Source organism: Argiope bruennichi, chromosome 8, assembly GCF_947563725.1.
Source record: "Argiope bruennichi chromosome 8, qqArgBrue1.1, whole genome shotgun sequence".
NCBI lineage: Eukaryota > Metazoa > Arthropoda > Arachnida > Araneae > Araneidae > Argiope > Argiope bruennichi.
The window spans coordinates 3,599,350-3,611,679 of NC_079158.1; the positions used below are offsets into that span (position 1 = coordinate 3,599,350).

Sequence of the window (12,330 nt, forward strand, 5' to 3'; positions counted from 1 at the left end):
CCGCGAATAAAATATGAATGTTGCAGACATGGAAAAAGTCTGGTGATCTCATAATGAAATTTCAGCTTGCCCAAGTCCAGTCGAGATCAATATAAGATTTCAAGAGCAAATGAATTTAGAACATTAGTTTCTTTATTAAAAGAAGTAAAGTCAGACTTCTGTTATTACATTACAGGAGAAACTCTTGCTATAACATTAAAGAAGTTTTTGAAGAAATGTTTTATTTCCTCAAAATTATATGAGTGAACATTCCCTTTCAACCATAATACATGAAACCTTGATTACATTTTCAATATATTTCCTTTATAGAAATTCCCAATCGTGTTATTAAAATGAAATAAATCATTTCCTATTAATATATTGTTAATGGTTAATGAAAATTTCAATTGTTTTCACAACAAATCGTTCTTTCAAAAGCCTTACATTGTTTTTATCTTCATTGTGCTTCGCACTTGCCCAATTTTCTATCTTTCTATCTATATTTTATGCACAAAATATTTATTTTTTCAATTATATCTCAGGTAAAAACAGCAATATTTTAAAATGCAGGCATTTAAAAAAAATTTCAACATTGTTTCATTTTGAAGATAAATCTTATTCGTAAATACAAAAATTGTAAAACAATTTATTACAAGCATACCTAATGTTGACACCTACTCAACATGGAAAAATAAGCCTAATCTTCATATTCTGGTTACAATGATAGGAAAAAAGAAATGAAATATTCGTAAAAACAAGACAAAAGACAAGATGAAATACTCATGCGATCGGTTTTGAGTTTCTTTTCAACAATGAAATATATTGTTGCAAAATAAGTTTAAAATATTTCAAAAAATTTATTAAATATAGAAAGAAAAATTATATGTTAAAAATTGGGTATAATTAAAAAGATAATTTTTTGGATTTTAAGATGCTGTAAAAGCTATTTTGCTACTGTAAAATTTTAGGAAGTTATCTCGGAAAAAAGTCAATATTTCACTTAATTTTTAATTAAGTAAAATTCTAATTAAAAATTTTAAAAAATCGCTCTGAAAATCACTTTTTTACCCTCCAAAGTATATATTTGCCTAATTTGATAGGCATAAGTCAGATGGTTTGGTTTCTACAAAGCCAACATATACACACAGAGACAAACAGGTAGAAGCTTTGTACTTATGTTTAAGAACCAAAATTTAGTTAAAATGCCAATATATTTTCTCGCCAAATACTCTTGCCAACCGAAAGATGTGTTTTATCAAACCTAGACTAATCACTCCCTTTTTTCAAAGAGCTAGGTATAATTTATTGGACAGGTACGGAAATGTTCGTACGGATGAGTTCCACTACTCATCACACCGCGAGTATGGTACTAGACAATAATCTTCGGCTGTAGAATGACACACATGTTGTGTAAGCGGACAAGAACTATTGTACTGTTGTTGTGTGAGCGGCCATTAAAATGTTTCAATTACTTATAGAAACCATATGATTGAAAAGAATCCCTCCTAGAAGGCACCATGTCTTATTAGGATCACCGAATATCTGTACGATGATCGTTTGACGGTGAAGTATCAAAAGTTACTTTTTTAAAAGATAGATCGGTCTATTTTTTAAAAATTTAATACGAATAATTTATTCATAAATACAAAATGGTATAGTTTGAGAACATTTTCTGAAGTCTCACTCTCCCATTCAGGTGTATGAAAAACTGGAACGCTTTCTAAGACACTTGGTGACATCAAAACTAATGATATAATGGGGGAAATAATGAAAGAATGTGGTTGAATAGTTAAAAAAATTTAAGATAAATATCAAATTTTTAGATTTAAAATAATGAAATTTTAAATATTTTTATTACATAAGTGCTTTGAATAAAGAAAAAAAAAATCAACTCATTATAGACTAGAAAAAAGTTTTTCATAATATAATCCACAAGAATTTAAAAATAGTAAATTAAAACATTAAAACGTGCAAGAAAGTAAAAACTGATTTGACCATTAGAAATAGTTTGAGAAATAAGATTCAGTTTCTTTAAATCACTGATACTTTTTCCCTGATAGTTGCATCTTATGAATTTTTCGGGTTGTGCCTAATGATATTGGATCCAGATATGCAATTCGAGGATGAAAGCCACATGCTGAATTTTATTCATCCAGCTGTTTGTTTTTTCGAATGATGGCGTTCACATAATTATACGGACGCAGAGGGATCGTTTATTCGTTGAATGCATTTCATACCCTATTTCACATAGGTTTACAATCTGGATTCGAAGATCGCGTACCAGATTCTTGGATTGCATTTAAGAACAATTATTTTCACATATACATACGCGGGAATACGGACACACGCGCTGTTCAAAAATGCATTTTTAGGAGAGTCAGGGAGGGGTGTTTGGTAAACTTTGAAATATCATTGACCGAATGCTTTGAATATTTTGTATTCATGCACAACAAAGCAAAGAATATTTCAGATTACTATAAAGAGCATTTACTTACATTCGAAATTTGCTTTCGTTCATTACTCACATTCATAAAATTTAGATAGAATTGCTCAGAATACTTTCATGTTGTGTTATGACTTATAGCACTTTACAAGCCTGCTGCGAGCTTGGTTGTCAGCTTTTTAAGCCGAGTGAGCGTCTCTTGTTTTTTCAGTACCGCCCAATTGAGCCAAGAGTACGACTTAGGTACTTCATGCGTCATATTTGCTTGCACAACCCCTTTTTGAAAGAGGCACAAACACACACCTCACAGAAGAAGAACCATGCCCGAACCGGGACTCGAATCATGGGGAGGACGTGCTACTCCAATGGCAGGACGCCGACTCGGACAGGAATAACTGTATACGAAATATTATCCGAGCAGTTCGGGGGTGGGGGTGGGAATGGTCTACCCGAAACTATCCCGCATGCTTTGGAATAAAGGCCCACAACCATCGCAAAAAAAAATGACGGACCTTGTATGGCATTGATTCATAGTACTTTCGAAATATTAATCTTTATAAAGAATGGAGCATTTTTGTAGCATGCTATTCTTGACAAGATTTTCAGCAAGGAATCCTTGGCATGCGGTGAACAGTATTCGAAAATCGAATGTGTGCTTCAGAAGCCTTTTTCCCGGCAGAAATTGGACTCAGAACTGCACTTGTAAGACAAGAACCGGATCGGATGCAATGACATCTTTTGAGTGAGCGTTTCTGAAAATGCAGACAGACCCCTCGTGGGGTTAGATCCGAGGTGGCCATACCAAAGACGTTGATTCTGTGAGCAAAATTTTATTCATTTGCTCTCTCGTTTTGTAATGTTCGCATGAGGTTATATTCATGCAGCCGGACAGACAGACTTCCTCCGAACGGATTTTGCTCAACATTGGATAGAAGCCTATCACTTGGGTGCAAAGACCGAATGTCATCCATCGAACTCAAAACATCACATTTTCAGAAAGCAAGATTTCGAACTCACGGGAGAGGTGGGGGGAATATAAAATATGGATATTCGTCAAAATCTCGAGTTAGAACTTTTTAACGGTTACAATACTCTATCGATACTTCACATGCGAGGAGGTATGAATGAGACACATTTCATTAGAGAAAAGATGAAAAGCTGTGCAACGCAATCAATAACATTTTATTTCCTTTTTCTTACTGAAAAATCTTCCTTCGTTCATTACTTCTAACCAGACATATGCTTTGTTTTTGCTACTTTTATATATTTCAATAGATTTCTGACTAGGCAAACTAGTTACAGTACAATAGACATCCTTATAGTGAACAGTTGTAAGTGAATGCTAAAATTAAAAAGAGATGCATTGTTCTATTTTTGATGGAAAGCGCAATCGGTACCCTTTTTTATTTGTCTAAATGTTTCATAATGGCAGTCTCTAGTGAGAATATTTAAAAAGAAAGGGGTTTGGGGAAACACGAGTTGAAAAGGATGTGGTGACCTTCTATTATAATAAGTACATTAACGTAAAGTGTATTTTTTCACATCAGCATAAATAACGTTAGAAAACGCTATGCATACCCTTTGTGATTTATGAAGAAAATTTGGTTTTTAGATACTTGAAACGGTACAGTGTCTAGAAAATGAGATTTGACAAATGTTTGTCACGTTATTAATATGAATGATAATACAAACAGTTTCTTTCACTTTTTCTCAGTAGCACACTATTATTCATTTTCAAAAAATTTTTAGATCCATAAAATATTTGCATATTTTGTAAAAAAATATTACAATTGTTTAATAATTGTTGTCATTGAATACAAATTCTTTATACTGATCCATTTTCAATAACACATCTTTTCTCAGTAAGATTTTAAATTCTATCTCAAAAATTCGAATGGCGAATATAAGCTTTGGACCGTCAGGTATACAATCTGCTTTAAAGATAAGAATGTATTGAAAACATTTTATTGCTTTAAAGGATTCAAAAGTTAGCATTGCCTAAGAGTTGCCCTCGAAATGATGCAGAGTCGGGAATTTTATTCATGAATTCAGTTTTAAAAAGTAATATTGAAATGCTAGTGTAGTGATTGGATTTTGAAGCGTTAGGAAATAAACGTTCATAGATGGCGCTAGACAACTAGCGCGAGTGTAATTAAAAGAGTGATGTCATTCGAGTGTTGGCTCTTGGAGGAGAAGGAGTTACTGAGCAGAGTAACTCGAACGAATCTGAAATAAATCTGTTAAGTTTTCTATTTGCCTATTTATTGAAAGCACTCACGAACCAGCCACGACATTTGGCGCAGTCGAAAAGATTGAAAATCGAGTGCTATTTTTGACGAACTTTATTTGATAAAGGTGTGCTTTCGGTATCGATATGGCCTTCCTAGGCAGTGCGAAAAAGGAAGATTTGAAGTTGTTGGCGGAAGAGCTGGGTGAAACTGTTTCATTAGAGATGAAAATTGTGGACTTAAAAAAATTAATCACTGGAAGTGAAAATAACGAGGAAGAGTTTGTGAAGAAACAAATGATAGTTATCATAGAGGATAGAAAAGAGAGAGAAGATCAAAAACGAAAGCAAGAAGAACGAGAATTTGAAGAAAGAAAAATTAAAGAAGAGTGGGAATTGCAGGAGAAAAAGGCGCAAGAAGAACGAGAATTCGAACTTGAGAAACTGAAGCTGCAATATTCCAGTGTACCCGTGGATGTCGAATTACCAACTCCCAAGATAGAACTCAGGCATGTGATGCAAAAATTCGATGAAAAGAACAGTGATATCAGTTTATATTTGCTGTTGTTCGAGAGGCAAGCCGAGTGGGCTCAAATAAAACGAGAAGATTACGTGTCGCATCTATTAGGATTATTGCCAACGGATATAACCCAACTCATCGCTCGAGAGCCAATCGAGAAAGTTAAGGACTATGACCACGTCAAGAGTTTATTAGTGAAACGATTTAAACTCAGCCCGGAAAAATTCAGGCAAAAGTTTATGACTCAATTTAAAAGACCGGAGACTACCTGGTGCGATTTTACTTACGAACTTAAAAATTATTTCGAGCAATGGATTCAAGGATTGGAAATAACTACTTTTGAAAGTTTGTCGGATTTAATCATAACAGAACAGATAAAGCGAAAAGTACCTACGGATATTAAAGAACATTTTATTGATGTTTGGTCACAATTCACGAATCCAAACGAAACTGCAAGCAAATTAGATGATTATGAAAATGTGCGATCAAACAGTGTGAGGAAAACGAAAGAACTATATCAAGAGAATAACTGTTCTAAACATCAAACCTACGACGAAAGAGAAGATAGACATTTTTCGGAACGGAAATATGTACCCCCGAATCAACGAGAATTCAGAAACAAAAACTTTCATAAAAACGAAACTACAAATTCAAGAAAAGTAACAAGTGACTGTTACGTTTGTGGATTGTCACATTTTGCTAGAGACTGCCCAAATAGACATAAAAAATCGCAGTTGAGAGAATCTGCGGCAGAAAAGAAACGGGAAGACGTTTTAACTGCGGAAATTCAGTCGGAATTAATTAATGGTGAAAAAAGCTTAAATATCAACCCTTTACAATACGTTGATATTTGTGTGGACAATAGAGAACTGAAAACCCTAGTTGACTCAGGTGCTATGATACCAGTTTTAAATTCTAAATATGTGTCAAGTGAACAAAAAGAAAAAGGAAAGATCATTTTAAAAAGTGCATTTGGAGAAAGGATTAACGCTATTCTTTCGAGTTTTCAAATATCATTAAAAGATAAAAACAACGAAGGATTTTCCAGGCCTATTGAGATAGTTGCAGCTGTCACGGATAGAATTCAAGAGCAATTCATCCTCCCCCCCCTCTGTATTAAACTTATTGGGAGAAAGCATAAACCACAGATGCACCCAAAACTTGTCTGGATTAGAGGCGCCGATGGAAGAGAGCTTTGATGAATTTATGATTTGTTGTGGAATTAGTCAGAGCGAAGAAAAACCGAGCGGAAATGAAAGCGATTCTTTGGATAAGAAAAACAAAATTAATGCGTTGAAAGAAGAACAAAGAAAATGTGATACTTTGCAGTCAGTAAGAAAAAATGTATCGCTTGGAAAAGGAAACTTTTTTATGAATGATGAATTAATATTCCACCGGGATAAAATATTAGGCGAAAAAGTGAATCAGTTGGTTTTGCCCAAAAATAAGAGACAGCAAGTTCTTAAATTAGCACATGAATCAATTTTCGGATGTCATATGGGATTAAAAAAAACTAGTGAAAGAATTAAATACAGTTTTTATTGGCCAAATATGACAGATGATATCAAAAACTTTTGTAAATCCTGTAAAGAATGCCAGTTGAGGAGTCCGGAAAAATTGATTGATAAAATTCTAATTACTCCTGTTCTCCGTCCGGAATTGCCATTTGAGATAGTAAATATAGACCTAATAGGACCCATTGAACCCCCTTCTGCTCGTCGGCATAAGTATGTATTATGTCTAATGGACCAGCATTCTCGATGGCCGGAGGCTATCCCTCTACGTTCGTTAACGGCTAAAGCTACGTGTGATGCTTTATTGGAGATATTCATGCGGACTGGAATACCCAATGTTATTGCAAGTGATAAAGTGGAACGAACTTTATTTCTAAGTTAACCCAGGAATTCATGAAAAGATTAGGTTGTGCTCCCAGATTTACGACGCCTAACCATCCAGCTGGGAATGGCCTTATAGAAAGATATAATAGGGTGTTCAAAAATTCACTCCATCACATTATCAGAACTGATCCGAGTAATTGGGATAAATACATTCCATATATGCTTTTTGCGTACAGGGAAGTTCCTAACTGTACGACGGGTGTTTCGCCATTCAAGTTGATGTATGGACGTGAAGCACGAGGACCTCTCGGTGTTCTAAAATCGAGCTGGTGTGGTGATATTGCCATTCCGTTAAACATGGAGAAATCAGTTGTGGATTATTTACAGGAGCAAAAAATAAACTTAGAAAGAGCTGCAGAGGAAGCATCTCTCATCGCTTCTGGTAAACAGCAGGCATATGCAGAATATTTTAACCGCCGAACCGCTTCTAAGGAATTTAAGCCAGGTGACCAAGTTTATTTATTAATACCTGATTCATCGAACAAATTGTATGCCCGTTGGACTGGTCCTGGAGAAGTTATCGAGCATTGCCCTCCACATTCATGTAAAGTAAAACTTAGCGATGGAAAAATTCGGCATTGTCATGCGAATAAAATTCGGAAATACTATCCAAGAATTAATGCTGTAGGCATGATCTTTGAAGATGATGCAGACTTTGGAGAAGTTTATTCATCCCCCAGTTATAAAAATGTATGTTACTGGAAAGAGATATTTGATCAAGTGGATTTGCGACATCTTTCTGAGGAAGTGAAATGTCAAATCCTGAACTTATTGGGGAATCATCGTTCAATATTTACCGGACAAGTTAGAGTTGCAAAGGTTGGTCATCACAAGATAAAATTAGAGGACGATAAAGAAAGGAAAAACCTTACGTGTACAGGATTCCCGAAGCGTTGAAACCTCAAATAGACTCCCAAATCGAAGAACTCCTAAAACTAGATCTAATCGAAGAGAGCTCAGCTGACATTGCTTATCCTATAGTCTGTGTAAACAAGAAGGATGGATCTATAAGGATGTGCGTGGATTATCGAGCTTTGAATGCAGCGGCTAAAACCGACGATTTCCCCATGGAAGACGCAACGGAATTAATATATTCCATAGGACAGGCAAATGTGATTAGTGTGTTAGATCTTTTGAAGGGGTACTATTCGCTTCCCATGGAAGAAGATTCGCGGGATTATACATCTTTTAAGATCCATAGATCACAATATCGTTTTAAGGTAATGCCTTTTGGGCTGAAAAATGCAGCTGCAACTTTTCAAAGGGAAATGAACAAAGCATTGTCGCCATACAGAGAATTTTGCCGTGCTTATATTGATGACATTGCTATATTCTCCAATGATATTCCCTCTCACTTGAAACATCTTCATTTGGTGCTGGATAGATTGGAAGAGCTGCAATTCACTGTTAATCTTTCAAAGTGTGCTTTCGCGAAATCTGAAATTTCATACCTGGGACATATAATTGGCTCAGGAAAGCATCAAGCTGATCCAGCTAAGTTGGAAACGATCTCTCGTTTGCCCGTACCTGAAACCAAGAAACAACTACGTAGTGCTCTTGGTCTGTTCAACTATTATCGTGATTATATTGCGAATTTCGCCGAGATTGCCTTTCCATTAACGGAACTAACAAAGAAAAGAAACCCTGATGTGTTGCCGTGGTGTGAAATGCATAGTGTTGCTTTTGAAAAATTAAAATCAGCATTGTTACACGCTCCTACTCTACACACCCCGAATATGAGCAAACCATTTGTGATTCATTGTGATGCCTCGTCAATCGTGATTGGCTCGTGTTTATCACAGACTGTTGATGGAAAAATGTGCCCTATCGCTTATGCAAGTCAAAAATTAAACAAAAGCCAACAATCTTGGTCGACAATCGGACGGGAAGCATTTGCTATAGTTTGGAGCTTGAAAAAGTTTGAAACCCTTGTGTTTGGATCCGAGATCCACATTTTTACCGATCATAACCCCCTTCCTTATCTGACCAAGTGCGCTCCTCAGTCATCTCGACTACAAAGGTGGGTATTTGCCTTGCAGAGATTCAACATAACATTAAAACATTGCCCTGGTTCTAAAATGCCGCATGCTGATGCTTTGTCACGTTTATTACCAAAATAGACTGAAAAACATTTTTTTAGAACTAATATCATTTTTCTGTTTTATATATCAATATGGGATTAGTGACTATAAAATAATAATAATTTATGCTTGATATTATGTATATTTGTTTTAATGTTTTTTTTTGTTTATCATTTTCTTAATATGTTGAATAATTGGTATTTGCAAGTTTGGTTAAGAGTATAATGTGCAAAACTATTTGAAATAGGATTAGTTACAGGAATATAACTTTTTCTAGTGTTTGTTATAAATTTTCATTCAGCAGTTTTGGTTATATTTGAAATATTATTTGAGTAATGTTTATCAAGTGAAATCCATTCTTAATTATGTATTAATTTTACTAAGTGATTATATTCATTATAAATTTGTGTTTATTAGTTGATAAGTGATTATATAGTTATTAAGTATATGTTAATGTATATTAACTGATAAGTGAGTTTCTGATTATCAAGATGGTATTCATATTCAATTGTGCATTTCTTATTTTACCTCATTGCTTTTTTAAATGTTTGTTAGTAATTAGTTATTCATTTGAGTTAACTTTGCATTTGTGTTTATTTTTATTTGGATAATTTGATGTTATTAGATACGTTTTAAAATCCAATTCATAATTTTAATTCAGAGGTATGTTTATGTTTTCATATAAACACTACTCTTACGTTGGGGGTGTAGTGATTGGATTTGGAAGCGTTAGGAAATAAACGTTCATAGATGGCGCTAGACAACTAGCGCGAGTATAATTAAAAGAGTGATGTCATTCGAGTGTTGGCTCTTGGAGGAGAAGGAGTTACTGAGCAGAGTAACTCGAATGAATCTGAAATAAATCTGTTAAGTTTTCTATTTGCCTATTTATTGAAAGCACTCACGAACCAGCCACGACAGCTAGACTATTTGATAAGTATCATTTCTGTTGATTGTTGTATTGGTATTAACTTAACAATTCCATGGCCATTTGAATTTGAGAAGGGCGTATCTGCTATATTCATTTGACTGATAATAAAACTACTACTGATTTTCCAATACAACAAAGCATTTGGAAGCATTTTTTATATAAATTAATATCCATTTATTTGGCCTTAAAAATCTCAGTGAGTGAAATTTATTTTTGTACCGAATTAGAAAAACTCTTTAATATCAAAGCTGAAGAAGTTGCTGCATTTGCATTTGAACGATGTCATGTACGAGAACGAAAGAGAAACATTTATGAAATGAAATAATTAGATAGTGTTCCAACACGCAACAAAAAATCGATAGTATCATCATAACTATGCGCAGATAAGAAAATTCGTAAATAATTTGAACACTCTTGAGATCCAGACTCCTGGATAGATTTTGTTCACAAAGCGAATGAAGAAAATCAATTCAGTAGTTAACTATTTATGTTTGAAAAGCTTTCTAAGAAACATTATTTCATCATTTATAATGTTGCCATTCCTATTCAGTTAAAATATTGCAGATGCGTTCTATAAAATGAATCCTGTGTCATTCTCAAAAATTGTTAATGATGGTGGAAAAAAATTTGTTTGCATTATATTTAAAAATTGTTTAGTTGAATACTGCCATTTTATGAAATTTTGCCTTTGGAAACTGTTACGGCTTGTAATTGTGCACACACATGCGCACACGCGCACGTACGCACACCAGAATTTGATCATAATGTGATAGAGTCTATCTATAGAATCCACGAATGCTATTGGGTGTCAGTAACTGAGTTAAAGTATCCTCTATAGAACTGTTTGGTTATCTTGAGTTCGGATTTTGAACTCAAGATAACTACTGAAAGCTGAACTACTGAAATGCAAACAAGTCACTTCATTCAATCTTTTGATATTCCTCTACATCTCTTAGATGTTTCTCAAATTTCGATAGAATGAATATTTGTATTGAAATTCTAAGTACTTCATCTAAATTTGGGATAAACTCCTTTAAATTTTAAAATAAGCGTATCTCGGCAAATTTCGTAGATTGAAGCGTGAAACTTGTATGTGGATATATGAATGTAAGAAAAAGTTTTACTAATTTAAAATTGATACATTTTCACAACGTGGGTTGTATAAAAATTTATTATTATAATTATTATTTTACTTTTCAATTTCAATCTTCACAGAAGCCAAGGTAACATGGCTTTTATAATTGCCTGTCTTATTTATTGAAATTTTGTGCATTATTTAGGGGGAAAAGAACCCGCTTGTTACACCTTTTTTGGACATTCGTATGAATAAGAGAATGTATTTCTTTTCGCGCATATTGAATATTTCACTTGATGTTAATACTAAATATATTTTTGCATGTAACTTTACACCATATTACCATCAACAGATGGCTAGCTATACAATAACTAAAAAGAATTTATATTATGAATATTACAAATCTTTTTCCAGAGTACTGCATAAAAAATCGATTTTCGGTGAAATTTTGGAAATGTTTTTTATTGTTTTATTTTAAAGCCTATTCTTTTAAGTCTCCACAATGGTTTTTACTTTGTTTCTATGACACCTAAAAAGAAAATTAGTGTCGAAAGCTTAAAACAAAACCAGAAGTTCCTTTACATTCGATGGAAGTGAAACGATTGGGAAGATATTTTCAATCATATAAATGAACATTCATTTAAAAATTTTTGTTTGTTGTTATTATTTATGTCTGTTAATTATTTTTAAATTTTCTTCATCTGCTTTAAAAACTTTAAATATTAAAGTTTGGGAGGAAAGAGAAATCTCACAAACAATTTTGTAGAAACATGTCAAAATTACTATGGGTGAGTCAAAATAAACAATAAGAGTAACACTAGCTTAAATTCAATGGAAAATTTTGAATAGGCAGCTTTCTTTTATACGTTTGCTCATATAAATTGCCAATGCGTGGACTAAAGGCATTGACAGTAGTGCAAGTAACAATATGTACTTGCAAAAGGGCTTATTGATGCTTGCAATAATCATAAAATTCCCATACTCATGACATGATTTTTCAAATTCTTTCTTTACTATCTTTTCCAAAGCAGGTTGGTAGATTTTCCATATCATTCTATAGCGAATGTCTATAGGGAAAATTGCAATTGCATCGCAATTTTGAATCTTATAGTCCGTTATTGTGTTGACAGATACTAAAAAAATTATATATTCTTCATTTAAAGAAATTATTAAAAA

The 12,330-nt window shown here is 33.6% G+C and overlaps 1 protein-coding gene across 1 annotated transcript; it reads left to right on the forward strand.

Moving 5' to 3' along the window:
• Positions 1–7,076: 7,076 nt before the first annotated feature.
• LOC129981408 (uncharacterized) lies at positions 7,077–7,964 on the forward strand. The gene is made up of 2 exons (XM_056092241.1): positions 7,077–7,449; positions 7,696–7,964. The coding sequence occupies exons 1-2, from the start codon at positions 7,077–7,079 to the stop codon at positions 7,962–7,964; spliced, it is 642 nt and encodes a 213-aa protein (XP_055948216.1).
• The last annotated feature ends 4,366 nt before the right edge of the window (positions 7,965–12,330 follow it).

Bases quoted from the DNA above. Each gene is read 5' to 3' on its own strand.
- LOC129981408 (XM_056092241.1), top strand. From the start codon at position 7,077: ATGAAAAGATTAGGTTGTGCTCCCAGATTTACGACGCCTAACCATCCA. The intron at 7,450-7,695 runs GTAAACAGCAGG...TTAATGCTGTAG, and splicing joins AGCATCTCTCATCGCTTCTG to GCATGATCTTTGAAGATGAT.